Source organism: Hypanus sabinus, chromosome 11, assembly GCF_030144855.1.
Source record: "Hypanus sabinus isolate sHypSab1 chromosome 11, sHypSab1.hap1, whole genome shotgun sequence".
NCBI classification, from domain to species: domain Eukaryota; kingdom Metazoa; phylum Chordata; class Chondrichthyes; order Myliobatiformes; family Dasyatidae; genus Hypanus; species Hypanus sabinus.
In genome coordinates this window covers 13,882,456-13,908,810 of record NC_082716.1, presented here as the reverse complement: position 1 = coordinate 13,908,810, position 26,355 = coordinate 13,882,456, and the positions used below count along the sequence as shown (strand labels likewise).

Genomic DNA, 26,355 nt, shown 5'->3' with positions numbered 1-26,355 from the left:
TCCAGTGGTGTTTTGCCCTTCATTAGTTGGGAGATTGAGTTCAAGAGCCGTGAGGTAATAATGTTCTACCTCTAGACCATTCTTGGACGTTGTGTTCATTTCTGGTTGCTTCATTACATGAAGGATGTGGAGGCTTCAGAGAGGATGCAGAAGAGATTTAACAGGATGCAGCCTGGATTAGAGAGCATGTCTTAAGAGGAAAGGTTGAGTGAGCTAGGGCTGTTATCCTTGGAGTGAAGAAGGATGAGATGTGACATGTTAGAGGTATACAAGCTGATAAGAGGTATTGACAGAGAGGACAGCTAGTGCCATTTTTCCAAGGAGGCAATGACTAATACAGGGCTTAAGTTTAAAGTGATTGGAGAGAAGTATAGAAAATGTCCGAGACGCAAACATGAGGAAATCTGTAGATGCTAGAAATTCAAGCAACACACACAAAATGCTGGTGGAACGCAGCAGGCCAGGCAGCATCTATAAGAAGAAACACTGTCGACGTTTTGGGCCGAGACCCTTCGTCAGTCCTGATGTAAATGTCAGAGGTTGTTTTTTTCAACCAGCGAATGAACTTTGAACTTTGAGAATGCAAAGTCCTTGGAACACGCTGCAAGGGTGGTGGTACAGGCAGATACATTAGGAACGTTTAGACCATAAGATATAGAAGCAAAAGTAGGCCATTCAGGCCATCAAGTCTTCTCTGCCATTCAATCATGGGCTGATCCAATTCTTACAATCATCCCCACTCCCCTGCCTTCACCCCATACCCTTTGATGTCCTGGCTAATCAAGAACCTATCTATCTCTGCCTTAAGTACACCCAATGAATTGGCCTCGACGGCCACTTCTGGCAACAAATTACACAGATTTACCACCCTCTGACTAAAGTAATTTCTCCGCATCTCAGTTCTAAATGGATGTCCTTGAATCCTGAAGTCATGCCCTCTTGTTCTAGAATCCCCTACCATGGGAAATAACTTTGCCATATCTAATCTGTTCATGCCTTTTAACATTTGCAGTGTTTCTATGAGATCCCCCCTCATTCTTCTGAACTCCAGGGAATGCAGCCCAAGAGCTGTCAGACGTTCCTCATACAGTAACTCTTTCATTCCTGGAATTGTTCTTGTGAATCTTCTCTTGAACTCTTTCCAATATTAGTATATCCTTTCTAAAATAAGGAGCCCAAAACTGCACACAATACTCCAAGTGTGATCTCACAAGTGCCTTACAGAGCCTCAACATCACATCCCTGCTCTTTTATTTTATACCTCTCAAAATGAATGCCAACATTGCATTTGCCTTCTTCACAACCAACTCCACCTGGAGGTATCCTGAACAAGAACTCCTAAGTCCCTTTGCATCTCTGCATTTTGAATTCTCTCCCCATCTAAATAATAGTCTGTCCATTTATTTCTTTCAACAAAGTGCATGACCATACACTTTCTAACATTGTATTTCATTTGTCACTTCTTTGCCCATTCCCCTAAACTATCTAAATCTCTCTGTAGGCTTTCTGTTTCCTCAACACTACCTGCTCCTCCATCTATCTTTGTATCATCAGCAAATTTAGCCACAAATCCATTAATACTTTAGTCCAAATCATTGACATACATCGTAAAAAGCAGAGGTCCCAACACCAACCCCTGGAAAAATTTGCTGGTAACATGCAGCCAGCCTCCCACTCTCTGTTTTCTGCCAACCAGCCAATGCTCCACCCATGCTAGTAACTTCCCTGCAATTCGATGGGCTCTTACCTTGTTGAGCAGTCTCATGTGCGGCACCTTGTCAAAGGCTTTCTGAAAATCCAAGCATACCACATTCTCTGCATCTCCTTTTGTCTACTCTGTTTGTAATTTCCTCAAAGAATTGCAGTAGGTTTATCGGGCAGGATTTTCCTTTCAGGAAACCATGCTGGCTTTGGCCTACCTTGTCATGTGCCATCAGATATTCCATAATTTCATCCTTAACAATTGATTTCAACAACTTCCCAACCACTGATGTCAGCCTAACAGTTCTATAGTTTCCTTTCTGCTGCCTCCCACCCTTCTTAAATAGCGGAGTAACATTTGCAATTTCCCTGTCATCTGGTACAATGCCAGAATCCATCGATTCTTGAAAGATCATTGTTAATGCCTCTGCTATCTCTCCAGCTACTTTCTTCAGAACCCAAGGATGTATTCCATCAGGTCCAGGGATTTAGCTCCCCTCAGACTATTGTGCTTCCTGAGCACCATCTCGGTCGTAATTTTCACTGCACATACTTCACTTCCCTCACACTCTTGAATGTCTGATATACTGCAGACGTCTTCCACTGTGAAGACTGATGCAAAATATGCATTCAGTTCCTCTGCCATCCCTGCATCTCTCATTATAATATCTCCAGCGTCATTTTGTATTGGTCCTATATCTACCTTCGGCTCTCTTTTACCCTTTATATACTTAAAAAAGCTTTTAGTATCTTCTTTGATATTTGTTGCCAGCTTCCTTTCATAATTCTTTTCCTTGCTAATGACCTTCTTAGTTTCTTTCTGCAAGTTTTTAAAAGCTTCCCAATTCTCTATCTTCCCACTAGCTCTGGCTTCCTTGTATGCCCTCTCTTTTGCTTTTACTTTGGCACCAACTTTACTTGTCAGCCATGGTAGTGTCCTTCTTCCTTTTGAAAATTTCTTCTTATTTGGAATCTATCTGTCTTGTACTTCCCTCATTTTTCATAGAAACTCCAGCCAAAGCTGCTCTGCTCTCCTTCCTGCTAGTGTCCCTTTCCAGGAGGGACACTTCTCCCATTTAGGAGACTTTTAGATAAGCACATGGATGAAAGAAATGGAGGGCAATGTAGGGGGAAGGGTTAGATTGATGGTGGAGCATGTTAAAAGGCTGGCACAACATTGTGTGCTGAAGGGTCTGTACTGTACTGCCATGTTCTTTGACAGTTCCTGAAAACACTAGGCCGTATTCAATCAGAGTGTAGATCATAGAATTGTTATAACTCTGAAAAAGACTGGGAGGAGTAAGAAGAGCTTTGGTCCAGGTGCAGGTCGATGGGACTAGGTAGAATGATAGTTTAGCCTGAACTAAATGGGTCAGAGGGCCTGCTTCTATGCTGTAATGCTGTCGACTCTTTGATTCTGACCCTATGTGGCCTTTCTTGCTGTGGAAGTGCGTTTAACATAAACTGCAGCAAATCAGGTTGAGCTCATGAGGAGTAAGTCAATTTGACTTTATTGCCATGTGCACAGTAAAAATTGAAAGTAAATTTTATTATCTAAGTACATATATGTCACCATATACAATCCTGAGATTCATTTTCATGTAGGCATACTCAATAAATCTATAAAATAATAAACATAACAGAATCAATGAAACACTGCCCAACTAGGGCGTTTAACCAGAGCGCAGAAGGAAACAAACTGTGCAAATACAAAAAGAAGGAACAATAATAATAAATAAGCAATAAATACCAAGAATATGAGATATCAATTCCTTGAAAGTGATTCCATAAGTTATGGGAACTTTTTGTTGATGGGGCAAATGAAGTTATCCCCTTTGGTTCAATAGCTTGATGGTTGAGGGGTAGTAACTGTTCCTGAACCTGGTGGTGTGAATCCTGAGGCTTCTGTACCTTCTTCCTGATGGCAGCAGTGAAAAGAGAACCTGTCCTAGGTAATGGGGGTCCCCAATGTTGGATGTTGCTTTCCTGCAAAAGCATGTGTTCAATAGTTGGGAGTGCTTTACCCTGCTTTACCCATGATGGACTGGCCCGTATCCACTAGTTTTTATATGATTTTCTGTTCAAGGGCATTGGTTTTTCCATACCAGGCTGTGATGCAGCCAGTCTGTATACTGCAGAAGTCTGTCAAAATTTTAGATGTCATGCTGAATCTCCAAAAATTTCCACGGAGGTAAAGGCACTGCCGGGCTTTCTTCATAATTGCATTTACATGCTGGGCTCACGACATGTCCTTCAAAATAATAACACTGAGGAATTTAAAGCTGCAAACCCTCTCCACCTGTGGCTCCTGGACCTCTGGTTTCATTCTCCTGAAGTATGGTGATGGACAGGTACAATGAAAATCTTGCCTGCAGTAGCATTACAGTCATATGGACATCACGCAGAATAGAAATTATATATAAAATTATACTATACAGTGAAAACAGAACTGCCAATGCAAGACCTTAGTGCAAAGACGTAGTGCTAGAGAGGGTTAGGTTGGACAGGTCTTTTCATGAACCTGACGGCTGTGGGCAAATCGCAGCTGCGAGAACATGTGGGGAACTGTAAGCCATTAGGGTTTTGCTGGAACAGAATGGTTGAAGGGACATAACCGTTCTTGAACCCAGTGGTGTGGAGAATGCATTGTTTGTGTAAACAGACTAGGATGTGATAGAGGTAGTCTGCAAGTGTTGCCACATATTTCACCGCCAACATTAGCATGTCCATGATTTTCAACAGAGAACAACACACACAGCAGCAGCAACAGCAACCAAACAACAACAGGACAACACCAACAAAACCAGCTCTTTTCCCACCGTCCCTCCCCCTGACACACACAGGCCTACAACCCCAGGCCTTCTGTCCTTGGCCCTGGACTGATAGTAGCTGTGAAATGATGGCCAAGATAATGGGGGTCTGATGATGGTCTTTGCCGGCTGGTGGCGTAGTGGCATCAGCGCCGGACTTCGGAGTGAAGGCTCACAAGTTCAAATCCAGCCAGTTCCCTTGCACGCTTTCCATCCATTCTGGGTTGAGCGTCGAGCTAGCAACTCAGCCTCCTAAAAACAATCAAGCCTGCTAACAAAAACTGTGTCCTGTTGACTCCACTCGGAATTAAGGGCGTTCTTCTTCTTCTGATGATGGATGTTACCTTCATCAGGCAGCACTTCCTACAAATAGTACAATGGTGGGGAGGGATGTGCCTGTCGAGGGTCCAGAACTCTCTGCGGCTTCTTAGAGGGCTCTGTCGACGGGTAGAGGGAAAGCTACAGTTTAGAAAGAAGAAATTCAACTCAGGGATACAAGTAAAGACTTCATTGTTAGGAGGGGAACTAATACAATGCTTGCAGCAAGTCAAGGGAATTACCTGAGGCTGCATAAGCTCAGTCGTCAGGGAAACACAGCTACACAATTAGAGTGGAAAGGTGAAATGGATGAATAGTATTCTCAAAGGGTAAAGGCCCTGTAGCTTCTGAAATGTATTTCCTTCACTGAAAGGCAGGTAGTCATCTTGCTGCAGTTTAAAATTTAGATGTGAGTAAATCTTACTTACATTGGTATTTTTTTAAAATAAAGAAGTATTTATCTGAAGATCTTGTATAAGTACAGGTACTCAGAGGCTTTCAAAGTATTTCATTTTCCTCAGTTTGAGCATTAATCACAAATACAAAGGAATCCCAAATCTCATTTTCACGGGATCTACTTGCAAAAAGCTGGAAATGGTTCAGGACTGGTGGTCCCCAGTGGTCTATGCTGGTAATTCATTGATAGACTCACTACCTCTGAGGGTCAATTGCTTTGATTCCCTTGATATGAATTAAAATTTGGGAAGTCTGATAGGTAAAAGAACATGGAACACTACAGCACAGTACAGGGCCTTCGGCACATGTTATTGTGCTGGCTTGTCAGATAAACCTAACTCTTCCATCACATATAGTCTTCCATTTTTCTTTTATCCATGTGCCTATCTAAGAGTCTCTTAAATGTCCCCAATATCTCTGCCTCCACCACTACCTCTGGCAGTGTGTTCCATGCACCTGCCACTCTGTGTAAAAATAAATAAATTCTCAAAATCTACCCCTAACACTACTGCTAAACTTTCCTCTAAACAACTTAAAATTATGCCCTCTTGTATTAGCAATTTCTGCTCTGGGGAAAAGTCTGTAGCTATTTCTCTATCAATGCCTCTCATCATCTTGTACACCTCTATCACATAATCTCTCATCCTCTTTCAATTTAAAAAGTTCCAGCTCACTCAAACTATCATCTTAAGACATACTCTCTAATCCAGGTAACATCCTGGTAAATCTCTTCTACACCCTCTCTACAGCCTCCATATCCTTCCTGTAATGAGGCAACCAGAACTGAACATAATGTTCTAAGTGTGGTCTAACCAGTCTTGTATACAGACAGACAGACATATTTTATTGATCCCAAGCAAGATTAGGTTTCATTACAGCCGCACCAAGAATAGTGAAGAAATATAGCAGTATAAAACCATAAGTAATTAAAGTTAATCATGCCAAGTAGAAATAAGTCCAGGACCAGCCAATTGGCTCATGGTGTCTGACACTCCAAGGGAGGAGTTGTAAAGTTTGATGGCCACAGGTAGGAATGACCTCCTATGCCGCTCAGTGTTACATCTCAGTGGAATGAGTCTCTGGCTGAATGTACTCCTGTGCTGCAATATTATCTCCTAGCTCTTGAACTCAATCCCCTAACTAATGAAGGCCAGTACTCCATGTGCCTTCTTATCCACCCAATCAACTTGGGCAGCAATTTTGATGGATCGGTGGATGTGGACCCCAAGATCCTTCTATTCCTCCACGCAACCAAGAGTATTGTCATTAACCTTATACTCCACCTTCATGTTTGACCTTCAAAAGTGTATCATATACTTTTCCCGATTAGACATAAATTAAGACTAATCCATACAGATGAAAATAAAGGCTGTACAACTATTAATATCCAAATAAGAGTCCGATTTATAATTTATTCAACTATCAATGCTCTCCCTTGCATCAACACCAATTCAGTCTGAGGGTGTGCTGGGGGCAGTCTGCATGTGTTGCCATGCTTTTGGTACAGCATGCCCACAACTTGCTAACGTAAATCATACACCAACGGAATATGAGAGGAAACCAGAAACCAGAGCACCTGGAGGAAACCCACAGGGTCCTGAGGGGAATCTACAAACTCCTTACAGTCAGCGGTAGGAATTGCACCCAGTCACTGGCACTGTAAAGCGTTATGCTGGCTGATACAATTATTAGATTACTAGTTCAGCACAGCATCGTGGTCTGAAGGACCTGCTTATGGTGCTGTCCTTTCTAGGTTCTATGTTCCACTTAACTTGTACTTCACAAATGACGTGCAGCAAGAATGAATTGAAGCTGCAATTTCAACTGTTCACAAGATGCATTGCACTGTCTTGATAATAGTCACTAAAATAAATGTTCTGTTGCTTCTTCTTATAGATGAGGCCATCATTCTTTGTGGTTAAAAATACACTGGGATATCAAGAGCAATGATAAGCAAACATAACCATCGGTGTTCTCTACTGATCTGAAAATAACTCAGCATCAAATCAGAGCATCAACAAACGGTCACTGGGGTACCAGACTGAGGCATGGCTCTCAAAGCAATATGATATCAGCAAGAAACCATTCCCAGATTGCTTCCCTGATTAAACCATGGTGCAATCAACTCTGCCCTCACCTCTTTCATTTTCCTTTCCTTATGCCATGTCATTCCCACTCCCAGTTCAATTCTATTCTAAATTCACTCCTTAGATCTTTGTCAACCCCATTGATTCTCCCTCTCAATCACACAGCAGTTTCCTATCCTTGCCTTTAGCTCTTGTCTGCATTTGAGAATGGATAGGAAAAGTTTAGAGGGATATGGTGCAAATGCAGGCTAAAGGGACTAGCTTAGATGGGCACCTTGAATGGCATGGACCAGTTGGGCTGAAGAGCTCGTTTGCATTCAATGCAAATCTATGAATCGGGCAAAAGATCCTTTGCCACCTGCTTTGTGATGATCTGATCTGCATGAACAGAGATAGAAAAGCTTTCCACTGTACCTTGGTACTTTTTATTTATTTTTATTTATTTTGAGATACAGCGCAGAATGAGCCACCCTCGTCCTACTGTTTTGTTTTGTAACTTCAAAACATTAACCTAATTCAAAAGAAGAGTGGGAGGCTGAAATGGTCATAAGACATAGGAGCAGAATTAGGCCATCTGGTCCATCGAGTCTGCTCTGCCATTCAATCATAGCTGATCCTTTTCTTTTCCTCCTCCTCAACCCCATTTCCCAGCATTCGCCCCGTAACCTTTGATGCCATGTCAAATCAAGAACCTATCAATCTCTGCCCTAAATACACCCAATGACCTGGCCTCCACAGCTGCATGTGGCAACAAATTCTACAAATGCAGGTCTAACTTCATGTTTACTTTAAGTAAGTCGTGTACATATCATATGGTAGTGTGATGACATATGTAATTCATGTATTTTTTACATATAACCATAAGGAATTACATAAATAACAAAGATGCTTAATCAAACAATATTTTTACTCAAATATTACTGAAATATTAAGTACACAACACCAACTAGCTGCACCCCCCCCAGCAACACACCTGTTTAACTCTAACCTAATCACAGGACAATTTATGACGGCCAATTAACCAATTTACGGGTTCATCTTTGGATTGTGGGTGGAAACCACAGCATCGGGAGGAAACCCACATGGTCACGGGGAGAATGTACAAGCTCCATACAGATGGCACTGGAATTGAACTGCGAACTCCGGAACACCCTGAGCTGCAGTAGCGTCATGCAAGCCACTCTGCTATCATGGCACCCAAAGGAGATCTTGCTTTTCACATCTATAATAGACAGAAGGGGTATAGATAAGGTGGAAAAGCAGTCTTTTTTGAGTGGCATGGTAGCACAACGATTTACTGCACTAGCTATAAGATTGGTTCAATTCCTGCTGTTACCTGTAAGGAGTTTCTACATTCTCCCCATGAATGCGTGGGTTTCCGCTCTCATTCCAAAGATGTATAGATAGGGCTCGTGTGTTGTTTGTGCTGGAAGTGTGGCAATACTTGCAGCCTGCTCTGCCCAATCCTCACTGATTTGATTGCACACAAATGACAGATATCACTGGATGTTTTGATGTACATGCGGCAAATAAAGCTAATCTTTAATCTCTTCTTCCCAGGAGTAGGGGAGTCTAAAAGTAGGGATTTTAGGTGAGAATGGAAAGAGTTAAAAGGGTCCTAAAGGGGAACCTTTTCAGACAAAGGGTGGTAGCTAACTTGGAACAAGCTGCCAGAGGAGGAAGTTACAAATACATGTTTAAAAGGCAGTTAGACAGGTTTGTGGATAGAATAGTTCAAATTTATTGTCATCTGACTGTACTCACATACAATCAAATGAAACATTGTATCTCCGGACCACGGTGCACTCACAAAACCTATATCACATAAAACAAAATATTACCATAAACATGTTGAACCCATAAACACTACGCTACTTTTTATTTCTATTTTTGCCCTACTTATTTAATTTAACTATTTTATATACCTACTGTAATTCACATTCTTATTCTATTGTTACAAACCCCGTAACTGGGTCACTTAGCAGCAAAGATACTGAGGACCATTGAAGTCTGATGGTACTATTTTTAAAAGTCTTTATTTATAAAGGGGCACAAAAATAAGATTAATACAGACATTCAGATAAAATACGTCGTCAATACTCAATCGTAAAACACGGGTATGATAATCATCAATTAAGCAATAGCTCTATTGTTTGTCTAGGACAGGGGTTGGCAACCTTTACCACTGAAAGAGCCAATATGGACCCATTTCCCACAGAAAAGAAAACACTGGGAGCCACAAAACCCGTTTGACATTTAAAATGAAATAACACTGCATACAACGTTTTTTTTGCCTTTATGCTATGTATAAACAAACTATAATGTGTTGCATTTATGAAATTGATGAACTCCTGCAGAGAAAACGAAATTACATTTCTGCATGCAACAAAAACATATTAAACTCCGAAAAAAAGACGATGGGTTAAAGGTTACTCCATAGTTAGCCTACCTTGGATCGAAGAATTAAAAGAAAGTGCACATTGGCGTGTGTCAGGCATTGGCAGTGGTGAGGTATATTAATAGCGATAAAAAGCACGTTGTGGCGGTGTGCTACACGCAGTGCTAAAATAAAGACACTGCAGTCAAAGGTAACTTTATTCGAACTAAACAGCCTTGATTTAAAGCCTCCCTCAACCCGTCCCCGTGGGCGCGGATGCTCCAAAAGACACGTACTCACAAACCCCCGTAGGCTATCTCCCTTAGCCGGAACGGTGGCTAATTGTGAGCCGGTTCGGATGTGCCAGGAAATGCGTTCTCCACAACATTTTCAGATTGTACAAGATCACCATAACCTTCAAATTTCGAATTACATTTCAAAAACTAACAAACTACGAAGAGCCGCAGCACAGAGATCAAAGAGTCGTATGCGGCTCTGGAGCCGCGGGTTGCCGACCCTTGGTCTAGGAGATATTGTATTGTCCGATGGAAAGATAAAAGTCACTGTCCTTTCAAGCTGCAGCTTTTGGGTTTAAGAGAGATGGTTTTAAACTTGCCCGGGACTTTTATGAGGCCAATCTGTTGCGTCGGGGGAGTGGGTTCCCCGTTGTTAGTTCCAAGTCGTTTTCCGTGGTACCAGCCACCAGCTCCCAGGCAAGGGAACCGAACGCACGTGGCTTCCTTCAAATGGCTCCCAGCTATTACGGGATCGCTAGTGTTTCTTCTGGTGCGTCTGAAAGGGGTTGTTCCCCCAGACCCTCTTTTATACTTCCTCATGGGGTCTCAGATGTCAATCAGGTTGGGATGATGCAATCTCTCTCTCAATCAGCCCACTTGGCCCGAGGGCTTGCTCGTAGCATAGTCCCCAATCCACAAACGTGGTCTCCAGGAGACAATGGCCATGTCTCTCTCTCTCTCATTTCCTGGGTCCTCTGACACAACCCAATAATGCTCTTGCGATTCTCACAAAGGAGGGGGCTCCCCCGCACCCTTCGGCCCCTCAGAGCTGTGGTGCATTCATAACACTATTATGTATTGTACTGCAAAGATAACAGATTTCATAACATATGCCAGTGATATTAAACCTGATTCTGTATAATAATGTATAATTCAAAATGCATGTAGTGCACAGCATAGGTAAGCAGCTCACTGTCGAAGTGATAAGACCTGAGTGGTAGCAGTGTATTCATTAGCTTCACAGCCTGAGGAAAGAAGCTGTTAACCAGTTTTGCAGTCCAAGTCCTGATGCTTCTGTTCCTCCTTCCTGCTGTAGGTCAAAGAGAAAAGGTTTAAAGAGATCTAGGCCAAATAGAGGCAAATAGGACAGCTTGGATAGACATCTTGGTCAGCATGAGTGGGTTGTGTTAAAGGGCCTGGTGTATGACTATAAGACCATGGAACGATCTGAAATGAATGCTTAGGGTTTATACTGGGCCGATGTGGATCAGTGAGCACGGTGACAATGGGTGAACAGTAATCAGTGTCAGTTATAACACAGACAGGAGAACTTTGGAGGGTCTTGGGTTCAGGGGTGTCAAGCAAGGGTGGATGGTGCACATCATAGTTAGTGATGACAAAGACATAGTTGAGGATTCAGCACCAGGTCAGCCAGATGCAGGGACTGAGTTATTCGATGGAATGCTAGAGTCTTCATTGTGACATAGTAACGTACACTTAGTGGCCACTTTATTATGCACACCTCATTAATGCAAATATCCAAACAGCCAATCATGTGGCTGCATAAAATACATAAAGGCATTGTCAAGAGGTTCAGTTGTTGTTCAGACCGAACATCAGAATGGAGAAAAATTGTGATCTAAGTGACTTTGATTGTAGAATGATTGTTGGTGCCAGATGGGGTGGTTTGCATATCTGAGAAACTGCTGATCAGCAGTTTTCATAGGTACATATATGACGGTCTATAATCCAGGTGCAGGTAGAATGATCTAGGCGGAAACTGAGGCAGTATGGACTAGTTGGGCCGAAGGGCCATTTTCTCTGCTGTAGTGCTCTCTGACTCCATTGTTGAATTTGATATGACTGAAAAGCAAGATAGGTAATTAGATATGCAAGAACAAAAGGGTGTAACTTTTTGGCTGTTCAGGTAAAACCAATTCACACAACGAACAAAGGAAACCATTCAGACTTGCAAAGTAAGTGTATCGCCCTGGGTTGCCTCAGGATCGCTCAGCTTGTTCTCATCTAGAGGGAGCAGCCTTCGGCCCCGCCAAACTGGGTAATCAACTGTGTGATGCCCTCGCCTCGCCCAAAAACAGACAGTACACCATATGCGATTAAATGAGTACAATTTATAAAGGTTACTATAACTAAGTGATTAATAACGATACAGTGTATATGAAGGAAAAAAATAAAGAAAAGGTGCCAAACTTATCAAAGTCCACATCACTTCGTGCACAACCGTTGGAGCTCAATTACTGAAATCTTCTGGCCACCATTCGATCCCCTCCAAACTCCTCAACCCGCCGCCTGGGACCAACCACGGTGGTCGACCAGACGCTCTACACAAATCTGTCTTCGTCTCCTCTCCTCACCGAAAACCTTGGGCCTCAGACCCCCGCTCGGGGTCTGTTCTGTCGCCCAGCTTCCAGCATCACGTCCTCTCTCTCTCTCTCTCCCCCTCACGCTGACTGCCCAAAATGCCCGCCAACAATCAGTTTACAGACCCACAAGAAAGAATAACATTAATCCCAATTGGTTAACAAACAAATATAATTCACGATATCAGTAATTTTAACCCAAACAAACTTCCAGCACTTATCATAACAAAGAAGCATTCCTACTTTTAACAAAACAAAGACGCCATTTTGATTACATACACAGTAACAAAGAAAAAGAAGAAACCCCCTTTACATTAGCTTTTTTCCTCTTTCCATGTATGAGGCCTGTTGTTGCCAATGTTTTTTCTATATTTTAGATTTCCAGCACCTGCAGTTTTGTTTTAATTAGTTAATGATGTTTGTTACCTCAGGGTATTAGTCACTGGAGCATGGTAGTTAATGGACTTGAAGGGTAGATTAGTAAGATTTAATTGAAGACCAGAAACAGATTAAGGTTTAAATGGACCCTTCTGTTGTCTACATCTGATATTAGGGATGAGTTATTTCACTCTGTGAAACTTGTTTCTTTTGCCGGGCTAACAATTTTTTCCCTTTTTTCTACCAATTCAACCTTACAGAAGAAATCGATTTTTGTGCTAAGTTCAATATTGGTGGCCTCGCTCTTTGGGGCCGTGATCCGGTACACAGACAACATCTCATCGCTGCTTCTTCAGCCTTACCCCGACCAGGATGGGATTTTAAGCACAGCAAGAGCATTCACACAAGCCACTATCAGCCAGCAGCCCCGAGATCTCCTTGGCTACATCAGTGTCACAACGCAGCAGGTAACTGTATCGATATGGCAACACAATCCTTTCATATCAACTTGGAGGGAACTTGGATATCATATTTACCTTTAGTTTGTGCTTGGACACAAGGTTGGTAATTGATCATCTGTTTAGCCATAAGAACTGCTTCTAACAAGTACAATATCTTCTGGGTCCTTATCTAAGGAAAGATATGCTGGCCCTGGAGAATGTCCAGACGACATTCACAAGAACGATCTAAGGAACGAACAGCTTAACATATGAGAAGTGTTTGATGGCTCTGGGTCTGTACTCGATGGAATTCAGAAGGATGAGGGGGAATCTCATTGAAACCTACCAGATACAGAAAGGTTTCAATATTGAGAAGATGTTTCCGTTGGTAGGAGAGTCTAAGATTTGTGGGTGCAGCCTCAGGACAAAGGATGTTCCATTAAAACTGAGATGAGGAGGGGCAATTAACAATGAAATGAAATTTCTTTAGCCAGAGGGTGGTGAATCTGTGGAATTTCTTGCCATGGAGCTTTGTGGAGGCTAAGTCACTGTGTCTCTTTAAGGCTCTTGATTGGTAACAGGTTAAGCTTTACAAGGATAGATAGGCGAATGAAGTTTAAAAAGTTCAGCCATGACTGAATGGTGAGGCAGACTCAATGAGCTGAATGGTCTAATTTTGCTCCTATCTCTTTTTGGTCTCATGGTAATTGGTTTATTACTGTCACATGGTTTATGATAAAGTGAAAAGCATTTGTTTGCATGCCAACCAGACAGATCGTCCCACACATAAGTACAACGAGGTAGCACAAAAGAGGAAAAGAAGCAGAATTAAGAATATAGAGTCACTGATTAGAATCCGGTTTATTATCACTAGCATATGTTGTGATATTTGTTAATATGGAGGAAATTCAGAACATGGACACTGCAGTCCCTTGACTCATCTTCATTCATCCAATTTATCCTCAAAGCAGAGGTTCCTGAACCAGTTTTCCCACCTGCATTTTAAATATTTTTTTTCTCCTTCTCTCTTAATCTCCACACTAATGATAAAGTATTCTTATTTATAACTTTACCACACAATTACTAGGGTGACAATGCCACATTCCAAGTTCAAAAACCAAAGAATAAAAGTTTTTTTTTACTTTTCTACTGTGCATCATGTCTCAATGTCAGCTGCCTTTCTGGGAGGGTAGGGGTGGTCACGACATCCCAGTGCAGCGATTTGAGCAACAGATGTAGGCTGAGGCTCCAAAGCAGTACTAGAAAGTTGGTACCTTTGGAGGAGAGTGTAAACCACCATATGACAGCAATGTTTGAATGGAGAGGCAGGATGTTCTCAGTGTCCGGAGGGATGCTCAGTGCATAAAACAGTCCATAGGGCAGCATAGTGGTTAGTGTAAAATTCTGTAGCACCAGCTGTAAACTGAGGATTGTACATTTCCACCATGGCCGCTTGGGTTTCCTCTGTGTGCTCTGGTTCCCTCCTACATTCCAGAGACATCAAGTTACAGTTAGTAAGTTGTGGGCATGCTAGTTATGTGCTGGAACCATGGCAACACTTGCCTCCAGCACATCTTAGACTGTGGTGATCATTGAAGCAAAAACAATGCATTTCACTGTATATTTCAATGTTTTGATATGCACGTGACAAATAAAGCTAATATTTCATCCTTATCCCTTCACCTGACTCTATTTATAGGACCACCGAAGAGATTGATATTGCGTGTGTGTGTGTGTGTGTGTGTGTTTCCTCCAAGACCTCTTGGGCCTGAGTGATCTAGATCCCAATAAGTCTCTGGGTGAATGATATATCCCATTAAAGATCACATTCTAATGATGTTGTATAGCCTATGATTATTAATTCACTCAACAAGAGGAGCAGCTTTTCCCCTTTGAATTTGAACTAACAAAGTACATTTATTACTAAAGAATTTCCCTTTTGTTAATAAAACCTCTTGTATTAAGTGTTCTCCTCCTCTGTTCCAAGAAGAACCGACCCACCGTTATCACATACTCTTCATAACAGCCCCTCACTTCTGGTAACATCTTGGTCCATGTCCTTCAACCATTTTCAGGCCCTTATATCTTTCTTGTGGCCCAGAAATGTGCACAGAATTTGAATTAAAACCTAACCACAAGCCTCTTACGAGATTTCTCTGTTTTTCTTGTCTTGGCATGCAGTGTATCCTTCATTGTATCACGTTGTTATGCAATTCTAAGGATTTGTGTTTTGACAACAAAAACATGCCAGATATATATATTGAAATCACACATTTTATTCCATGCCATGTTTGCATTTCCTAGTTTATAATATCTCAGGCAATTCCAGCCTTTTGTCCACCTTTCTGGGACTTGATGAACTATAGAGCCTGTTTCTGTGCCATGTGACTCAGTTCATTATATAAATAACTTTGTGATGATCAGTCTTAAATTGATCCATTTTTACATTAAACCTCTGTCTCTTTTCCCCACTCACAGTTTAATTTTCCACGTTTACCTCTGACATATGAAACCAGGTTATTATCTCAGATGCCTCCTTTCATAAGAGGAAAGCCTTGTAATAACAGAGTACATTTACCAGCTCAGTCAGGCATCTCTGCAATATAATTTATGTTATAAATGATCTGTAATGAACTCGCACAAAGCAGATAATTTGTGTTTGGGTATTGTTTTGGCAGGGCACCTGGGGAACTTCCTTTCTCTTTGTTAAAGTATTTCCAAAAGATCGTGTAGAAAGCAGGCAGCACCTTAATTAAATGTTTCTTGGAAAAGCTTACTCACTGATTCAGTTTAACAATAAACACAAGAGATTCTGCAGATGCCGGACATCCAGGGTAGCACATACAAAATGTTAGAGGAACTCAGCAGGTCAGACAGCATGTGTGGCAAGGATTCCAAGCCTTTCTTATGCCATGGACCAATACCATTAAGCAAGGGTTCCCGATCTATAGAAAGGATTAAACAGTTGTCATTTCAGGCCGAGCCCCTTTATCAGGGCTGGACAGGAAGGAGGAATGAAAGGGGTGACCATGGGCTCACTCAGATGCAATTGAACTTCTCCTTTCCCCTCCTCCCACCCCCTGACATTGCCTCAGTACTGTACCAAAGTAACAGCCTGGATCTTTGTGCTTGAGTTCCTGGTATGACTGAAAAATTAAAGGAAGCTAAATTGTTATTGGCTTTGTCACAATACAAACTCCTGAAGCTCTTTTCCAATAGCGCTATGGTCTATAATGCATTTTTGTATTGAATAGAATGAGATATAAAAGGTGATAGCATTGACTTGTGATCTATTCTTTGCTATTCTCCTGATTACCTCCCCCTTACTATCGATTTGCTATAAATTCAGTCAAGCTCCACAATGCACAGAATAGAAGCCGTTCACTGACAAAAGAAGCTTACAGTGTCCATTCAGGTGACTTCTACAATTTAAAGACAAAACAGGATAAATTAACCTTGATTAATATTTAAAGTGGAAATTAGGCACTTTATTAATGAAACACACATAAAACGCTGGAGGAACTCAGCAGGTCAGACAGCATCTAGGGAAATGAATAAACAGTCAATGTTTAGGACCAAGATGCTTCTTCATGACTGAAAAGGAAGGGGAAGGGGAGGGAACAGTTTATTGTTCATTGGCCCAATCTGGAAATCAGAGGACGATAGATATTTATAGACTTGAGAGATTCTGCAGGTGCTGGAAATCCAGAGCAGAACACATACCACACAAAATGCAGGAGGAACTCAGCAGGTCAGGCAGCATCTATGGAGAGGAATATATAGTCTGCTTTTTGTCAGCTATTTATTTCCCTCCACAGATGCTGCCTGACCTGCTGAGTTCCTCCTGCATTTTGTGATGGTTTATTATAGTTTATTTAGAGACACATACTGTATGCTTCTCAAAGGGTATTATTGCATCAAAGAAACAAGGAGGCTTTCATCTCAATCAAATCAAATCATAAAGAGCTGAACATGGATCAGTAAATGCAACCACCCCAGCCTTAGTGCTATGCACAAAAGTGCTGGAGAAACTCAGAGGGTCAGGCAGCATCTATGGAGAGAAATAAGCAGTTGATGTTTTGAAATCAAGATGGTGCTGAGCTACAGTCTCCATCGAAATTGTGTCTCAGATTTAGTTTCTCTTTTAGTTGCAGGAGGATGAGTTTGGGGACAGAGAGTGGATTATGGGTCAGGTTAGGGTTTAGGGACAGGGATTGTGGGAAGTTAGAAATCAGGCCGGAGACCAGTCCTCTGCTCTGCACTTCCATATTCAGAGGCCAACGATGTGGATATGTGGTAAAGGGCATTTGTGGTTGGATGGGGCCAGTTGATCAATTACAATGAGGGCTGATGATCTACCATTCCACCCACCAACCAGGTCAGTGAGTCGACAGTGAAGAGTATTCTGGGAAAGGAATTCTGTGAGGGCAGGAGGCATGAGGACAAGCGACCCCCTAGATACTCTAGATGGTGAGACTGGAGTTTGAGGCCTAAAGTTCGGGGTCCTGGTCATTGGCAAGTCTGGAGTATGAGGCTTGGAGTTTAGGGTCTTCATTGGTTGCTATTGACAATTCCAGAGTCGTTACCAAAGGAGATAAAGGGGCACATTTTGCTGTTGTTGTTTTTGCTTGTGTACTCTGCTGAACATAGGGGCATGGCATGTTGAAACTGGAATGTGTGGTAACCCCGGACCATCCTTAGATCCTTGGGTTGTTGGTTGTTCATACAAATGACAAATTTCACTGTATTTTTCAATGAATGTATGATAATCTGAATCTGAGACCCTTCACTTGCAAGGCCATTAGTAATTGAAGAAGCTAACAAAGTGGACATTGCAGAGAAAAAGAAAAAAAAGAAATAGCGCACTTACAGCAACTTTTCGCATTTTTTTTTGCGGATATATTCAAGAAGCTGCCTGGATTGCCTGGAACAGAGAGTTCCACAGAGGCAAAATTCAAAAGGGTGAAGAATGCAGGACTGAAGGTGCTGTATTTAAATATATTAGCATTCAGGATAAGGTGGACTAACATGGCACAATTAGAGATTGGTTGGTATGATGTTGTAGGTATCACTGAGTCCTGGCTGAAAGAAGACCATATTTGGGAGCTTAACATCAAAGGATATGCTTTGTATCGGAAAGACAGGCAGGAAGGTATAGGTGGTGGTGTGGCTCTGTTGGTAAGAGACCACAAGGTCATAGGACATACGAGCAGAATTGGGCCATTCAGTCCATTAATTCTACGTCGACATTCCATCATGGCTGATCCTAGATCCCACTCAACTCTATGCACCTGCCTTCTTGCCATAAACTTTTATGACCTGTCTGATCAGGAAACAATCACCTTCCACCTTAAATATACCCATGGACTTGGCCTCCATCGCAGTCTGTGGCAGAGCATTCCACAGATTCACTACCCTCTTGATAAAAAAATTCTTCATTACCTCTGTCCTAAGAGGTCGCCCCTCAATTCTGAGGCTGTACCCTCTAGTTCTGGGTACCACCACCACTGGAACTATCCTTTCCATATCCACCCTATCTAGTCCTTTCAACATAGTAGGCTTCAATGAGATCCCCTGCATACTTCTAAATTCCAGTGAGTACAGGCCCAAAGCTGACAAATGCTCCTCTTATGTTAGCCCCTTCATTCCTGGAATCATCCTCATGATCCTCCTCTGGACTATTTCCAATGACAGCTGATCTTTTCTGAAAAACTGTTGACAATACTCCAAGTGCGACCTGACTACTGCCTTATAAAGGCTCAGCATTATCCCCTTGTTCTTATATTCTATTCCCTTTAAAATAAATGGCAACATTGTATTTGCCTTCTTTACCACAGACTCAACCTGTAAATCAACCTTATTGGAGTCTTGCATGAGGACTCCTAAGTCCCTCTGCACCTCTGATGTTTGAACCTTCTCCCTACTTCAATACTATTCCTCATCATTGTTCTACAAAAAAGCATTATCATATATTTTCCAACACTGTATTCCATCTGCCACTTTTTTTTGTAATTTACTTTTTATTGTTCATCATCAAACAAACATTTCCATAAGATGTATTTCAGATATTGTACATATATATCATATAATCATATTTGTCACAAATCTCTGCATAATACTTATCTGAGGTATACACTTATAGAAGAGGGGAAAGAAAGAACAATTGAAAGGAGAAAACTATGTACAAGAAGGGAGTGATTTTTTTTACAACATATTCATTGATTTCTGAGCATAAAATCAGGCCTATGAGGTGTTTTGTAGTTAAACCATTTTTCCCAGTATGATTCAAATTGTTCCAACTTATGATTAACAGATGCTGTTATCCTCTCCATTTTGTCAATGTGCATTGTAATTTCCATCCATGTATTTAAAGTTGGGCTCTCCTGTGATAACCGTTTCCTGGTAAGAGTCTTTTTACCAGCCACCAGCAGTATATTCATTAAATATTTATCTCTTGTCAACCATTCTTGAGGTATACACCCAAAATATATGGTCTTACTTTCTAATGGTATTTCACATTTAAAGATGTCCTGCAGGGCATTGTGTAACCCACTCCAATATTCTTTGATAATAGGGCATTCGCAGAAAATATGATAAGGATTTGCATTTTGATTTCCATAATTTCTCCAGCAAACAGGGAGGCTACAATCATACTGCAATTTCTGAGAGGATGTAATAAAATCTTATCAAGTTTTTCCATCTGAACTCCTTCTATTTCTATGAACTGTTACACTTCCATTGATACCTACATGCTATTGTCCATTCTTCCTCAGATATAATTATCCCTCCTTCATTCTCCCATTTTGTTTTAATGCATGAAGTCAAATGTGTTTTAAGATTTGACAAACCCTTATAAACGCTTGAAATGATTCTACTGTAGCGGTGTGCTACACGCAGCGCTAAAATTACGACACGGAGTCGGTAACTGCAGTCGAAGGAAAAAACTTTATTCGAAAACTTCAGCCTCACTTTTAAGCCTCCCTCAACCGGCCCCCCCATGGCACAGAGGCTCCAAAGCTCTATGCTCGCAAACCCCCGTAGGCTATCTAATTGTGAGTCGGTTCGGATGCGCCAGGAAATGGGTCGCCACATAACCCCCCCCCCAGAACCGGCGATACACCCCCCAATGTCCACAGTCTGGGCCAGAACCTGCTTGGGAGGTCGGCCTCTGCGCCGAGGCGCCGGAAACTCGGCCAGTTGTGCCAGGTCCACATGGGCCGGTTTGAGGCGGTCCACCGTGAAAACCTCCTCTTTCCCCCCAACGTCCAGCACGAACGTGGACCCGTTGTTCCGGAGCACCATAAACGGCCCCTCGAATGGCCGCTGCCCGCCCCTTCGTACAAACACAAACTTACAGTTCTGTAGGTCTTTGGGTACGCAGGTCGGTTGCCGCCCGTGCTGTGAAGTGGGTATGGGGGCCAGGTTACCGAGCTTCTCGCGTAGTCTGCCCAGGACTGCTGCGGGTTCTTCTTCTTGCCCCCTTGGGGCTGGTAGGAACTCCCCGGGGACGACCAGGGGCGCGCCGTATACCAACTCGGCCGACGAGGCGTGCAGGTCATCCTTGGGCACTGTGCGGATGCCGAGTAGGACCCAGGGAAGCTCGTCCGCCCAGTTGGCTCCTCGCAGGCAGGCCATGAGGGCTGACTTCAGGTGACGGTGGAAACGCTCCACTAGCCCGTTCGACTGTGGGTGGTAGGCAGTTGTGTGGTGCAGCTGAGTCCCCAAAAGGCTGGCCATAGCTGACCACAGGCTGGAGGTGAACTGGGCGCCGCTGTCGGAGGTAATGTGGGCTGGTACACCAAAGCGAGATATCCAGGTGGCGATCAGGGCTCGGGCGCAAGATTCGGAGGTGGTGTCGGTGAGCGGGACCGCCTCTGGCCATCTTGTGAACCGGTCCACGATAGTCAGGAGGTGCCGCGCTCCGCGCGACACTGGCAGGGGGCCCACGATATCCACATGAATGTGGTCGAAACGCCGGTGGGCGGGATGGAACTGCTGCGGTGGGGCTTTGGTGTGCCGCTGCACCTTGGCTGTCTGGCAGTGCATGCACGTTTTGGCCCATTCACTGACCTGTTTGCGGAGTCCGTGCCAAACGAACCTGCTGGAAACCATCCAGACAGTTGTCCAGATGGAGGGATGCGCCAAGTTATGAATGGAGTCGAAAACGCGGCACCGCCATGCTGCCGGGACGACTGGACGGGACTGGCCGGTGGCGACGTCACAGAGTAGGGTCCTCTCACCTGGGCCTACGGGGAGGTCCTGGAGCTGCAAACCGGAGACTGCGGTTCTGTAACTCGGAATCTCCTCATCCGCCTGCTGCGCCTCTGCCAGTGCCTCAAAGTCTACCCCTTGGGAAAGGGCATGAACGGTAGGGCGAGAGAGCGCATCCGCCACAACATTGTCCTTACCCGAGACGTGCCGGACATCCGTCGTGTATTCAGAGATGTAGGACAGGTGGCGTTGCTGGCGGGACGACCAGGGGTCGGATGCTTTCGTAAACGCAAAGGTAAGCAGTTTGTGGTCCGTGAACGCGGTGAAGGGCCGACCTTCTAGGAAGTACCTGAAATGCCGGATTGCCAGGTAGAGCGCCAACAGTTCCCGGTCGAAAGCACTGTACTTAAGCTCGGGTGGGCGCAGGTGTTTGCTGAAAAACGCCAGGGGTTGCCAGCGACCTGCGATGAGCTGCTCCAGCACCCCACCGACTGCCGTGTTTGATGCGTCCACTGTGAGGGCGGTAGGGGCGTCCATTCTGGGATGTACTAGCATTGCGGCGTTTGCCAAAGCTTCCTTCGTTTGAATGAAAGCAGCGGCGGACTCCTCGTCCCAGGTAATGTCCTTGCTCGGACTCGACATCAGGGCGAACAGGGGGCACATGATCCGGGCAGCTGAAGGGAGGAAGCGGCGGTAGAAATTGACCATACCTACGAATTCCTGAAGGCCTTTGATCGTGTTGGGTCGGGGAAAGAGGCGGACCGCATCTACCTTAGCGGGCAGAGGGGTTGCCCCATCTTTAGTAATCCTGTGGCCCAGGAAGTCAATGGTATCGAGTCCGAACTGGCATTTGGCGGGGTTGATTGTAAGACCGTACTCACTCAGTCGGGCGCAGAGTTGACGGGGGTGGGACAGATGCACCTGACGACTGCCGCTGGCTATGAGGATGTCAACCAAATAGATGAACGCGAAGTCCAGGTCCCGTCCCACCGCGTCCATTAACCGCTGGAACGTCTTTGCGGCATTCTTCAGGCCGAACGGCATGCGGAGGAACTCGAAAAGGCCGAAAGGGGTGATGAGAGCCGTTTTGGGGATGTCGTCAGGATGCATCGGGATTTGATGGTACCCTCGGACGAGGTCTACCTTGGAGAAGATCCGTGCGCCGTGCAGGTTTGCTGCAAAGTCCTGAATGTGCGGCACAGGGTAGCGGTCCGGTGTGGTAGCCTCGTTCAGCCTGCGGTAGTCGCCGCACGGTCTCCAGCCCCCCGTCGCCTTGGGCACCATGTGCAGGGGGGAGGCCCATGGGCTGTCAGACCGCCGGATGATCCCCAATTCCTCCATCCTCTGGAACTCCTCCTTCACCAGTCGGAGCTTGTCCGGGGGAAGCCGCCGAGCGCGGGTGTGGAGGGGTGGTCCCTGGGTTGGGATGTGGTGCTGTACGCCGTGCCTGGGCATGGCCGCTGTGAACTGCGGTGCCAGAACCGATGGGAACTCTGCCAGGACCCTGGTGAAGTCGTTGTCGGACAGCGTGATGGAGCCGAGGTGGGGGGCTGGCAATTGGGCTGCACCCAGGGAGAACGTCTGAAAGGTCTCGGCGTGTACCAGTCTCTTCCTGGGCAGGTCGACCAGTAGGCTGTGAGCCCGCAAAAAATCCGCACCCAGAAGCGGTTGGGCTACGGCGGCCAGTGTGAAGTCCCACGTGAACTGGCTGGAGCCGAACTGTAGCTGCACCTGACGGGTGCCATAGGTCCTTACTGTGCTGCCATTCACGGCCCTCAGGGGGGGACCCGGTGCCCTGCTGCGGGTGTCGTAACTCGTCGGAGGTAAAACGCTGATCTCAGCCCCAGTATCGACCAAAAACCGGCGTCCCGACCTTCTATCCCACACATACAGGAGGCTATCCCGGTGGCCAGCTGCCATAGCCATCAGCGGCGGCTGGCCCTGGCGTCTCCCGGGAACTTGCAGGGCGGGCGACAACGGCGGGCTTCTGCGCCCCACCGCTGGTGGTAGAAGCACCAGTGTTCATTGGGCCGGGGGTTGGCGGGCTCTGCGGCCGGGCCTGGACTGGTTTGCTGCCGGGAGCGTGGCTGGGAGATCTGTGTGATGGACGCCCCGCTCACCTTTTTGGCGTTCCACAGCAAGTCCGCCCGGGCTGCCACCTTCCGGGGGTCACTGAAATCCGCGTCGGATAGCAACAGGCATATGTCCTCCGGCAGCTGCTCCAGGAATGCCTGCTCAAACATGAGGCATGTGTGTCCGTCAGCCAGAGCAACATCTCATTCATTAAAGCCGATGGAGGTCTGTCGCCCAAGCCATCCAGGTGCAGTAAACCGGCAGCCCGCTCGCGCCGTGAGAGTCCGAAAGTCCTGAGGAGCAGGGCTTTGAATTCCGTGTACTTGCCGTCTGCCGGGGGCGACTGTACGAACTCCGCGACCTGGGCCGCTGTGTCCTGGTCGAGGGAGCTCACCACGTAGTAGTAGCAGGTGTCTTCTGAGGTGATCTGGCGAAAGTGGAATTGGACTTCGGCTTGCTGGAACCATAGGTCCGGGCGCTGTGTCCAGAAACCCGGCAGTTTCAACGAAACCGCATGAACAGAGGCGGCGTCGGTCATTTCTGGTCCAAAAATCGTTTGGACCGTCGGGGTCACCAATTGTAGCGGTGTGCTACACGCAGCGCTAAAAATTACGACACGGAGTCGGTAATTGCAGTCGAAGGAAAAAACTTTATTCGAAAACTTCAGCCTCACTTTTAAGCCTCCCTCAACCGGCCCCCCCATGGCGCAAAGGCTCCAAAGCTCTGTGCTCGCAAACCCCCGTAGGCTATCTAATTGTGAGTCGGTTCGGATGCGCCAGGAAATGGGTCGCCATACTACTACCATTATCTGAATTATATGCTTTTCTGAATAGCTCTATCAAACATGTTCTTGCCTTGGTTACACCTTTAACCATACTATTAACATATTGTCACATCCGTAAATACTGATAAAAGTCTTGTTTTTCTAATAAGTGTTTCTCTTAAAACATTTCAAAACTGAACAGTGTTCCTTCTTTCATTATATTGCAAAGAACTGTTAATCCTTTAGCTGTCTAGTCCTTAAATCTAGCATCCAGTTTATTTGGTGTAAAATCCAAGTCATATGCACATCATTTAAGAATTGCAATATCTCCTTCCAGTTTATATTCTTTTATAATAGTTTTCCAAATTTTAAGAGTCCATTTCACCCATGGGTTCAGTAGTATTTATGTACCTTTGTAGGTTGTTATCAGCCAAAACTGCCTGTATGGGGATGGGAAGTATCCTCTCCTCAATGTTTTTCCATTGAGCGTCATATGATGGGTTGCACCAACATATCACAGCTCTCAATTGTGCTGCAAAATAATAATCTCTGAGAGAAGGTGGCCCCATTCCCCCCTTTTCCTTGGCTAATTGCAAAGTTTTGAGACAAACTCTAGGCCTTTTACCTTGCCAAAAATATCTTGATAACATTTTGTTCCATTCATTGAATTGATTTTGATTAATCTCTATTGGTAGGGTCTGAAAGAGATATAATAGTCTGGGGAGTAAATTCATTTTAATAGATTCAGTCCTTGAACTGAGACTAAAAAAAAGGAAATAGGTTCCACCTTGTTATATCTTCCTTAATTTTTTTATATATAGGCTGATAATTGCATTCTGATAATTTTGCCAAATCTTTTGACATGATGATGCCCAAATATTTGAAAGGCTCTGTTTGCCATGCCCAGAGATATCTACTTTCAATTTCTCTTGGTGGGCTATAGTTTTAGGAAAGTACTTGGGTTTTATCTATGTTGATCTTGCATCCTGATAACTGATAATATTGTTCAAAGAATTGCATCAATTTAGGTAAAGAGTATGTTGGTTGCCCTAGATAGATGACAATGTCATCCGCATAACAAGCCAATTTATGCTCTGTCCCTTTAATAGTAATTCCCCTGATATCTTCATTTTGTCTGATGTATTGAGCTAATGGTTCCAGATATAATGCGAAGAGTAGTGGTGACCATGCACAACCCTGTCTCGTGCCCCTTTCTAGGGTAAAACTATTTGATAAATATCCATTGATATTAATCCTAGTAGTAGTGTTGTCATATAGTGCCTGTATAGTTTTAATAATTGTGTTATGGAAACCAAATCTATGAAAAACTCTGTAAAGAAAATTCCAATTAACCAAATCAAATGCCTTTTCAGTATCCACGCTTATCACAATTGCTTCAATTTTATTTTTTTGTATATGATCCATAATGTGAAGTGTCCTTCATATATTGTCTTGTGTTTAGCATTGTTGTATAAAACCTGTCTGATCGTTATGTATCATTATGGGTAGAAACTCTTCTAATCGTTTAGCCATGATGGAGGTAAATATTCTGTAATCTACATTAAGAATGGATATTGGTCTAAATGACCCACTTTCCAGTTTATCCTTGCCTTCTTTCAGTATAGCTGAGATTATTGCTTCCTTCCCGCTGGGTGGCATTTGTGCCTTTTGTAGAGACCGGTTCAGTGTGGGGAGTAAGACAGGAATGAACTCATTTTTAATTTCTTTGTACCACTCTGCCATATACTCATCTGATCCTGTTGACTTGCTTAATTTAAGCCTAGTAATTGCAGCTTTTAGTTCAACTTCAGTTATGTCAGCAGTCATCTTTCTATTTTATTCTTCGCTTAAAGTGGGTAACTCTAGAGAATTCAGGAAGGTGTCAATTTGGGTTATGCTTCCCCCTGGAATTTTGGAATATAGAGTTTTCAAAAGCTTCTTGAATTTCACTTAGTTTATTTTTTATCATTTTTGTTCTTGGATTCCTAATTCTATGAATTGTATTTTCTACTATTTTTTTTGTTTCCTCGCCAATATTTTCATAGACTTAGATCCACTTTCATAATGTCTCTGTTTCAGAAACATTAAATTTTTCCTGGCTTTTATGCAGTCCTTAAATTCTCT

At 44.0% G+C, this 26,355-nt stretch overlaps 1 protein-coding gene across 2 annotated transcripts in view; it reads left to right on the top strand.

Annotated features, from left to right (window-relative positions):
* st6galnac3 (ST6 (alpha-N-acetyl-neuraminyl-2,3-beta-galactosyl-1,3)-N-acetylgalactosaminide alpha-2,6-sialyltransferase 3) overlaps positions 1-26,355 on the top strand; it is a 257,863-nt gene that overhangs the window by 11,128 nt on the left and 220,380 nt on the right. For both annotated transcript variants that reach the window (XM_059983814.1, XM_059983813.1), the window contains exon 2: positions 13,005-13,211. In XM_059983814.1, the coding sequence (XP_059839797.1) occupies positions 13,005-13,211 (207 nt within the window). The remainder of the gene's footprint in view (positions 1-13,004; positions 13,212-26,355) is intronic.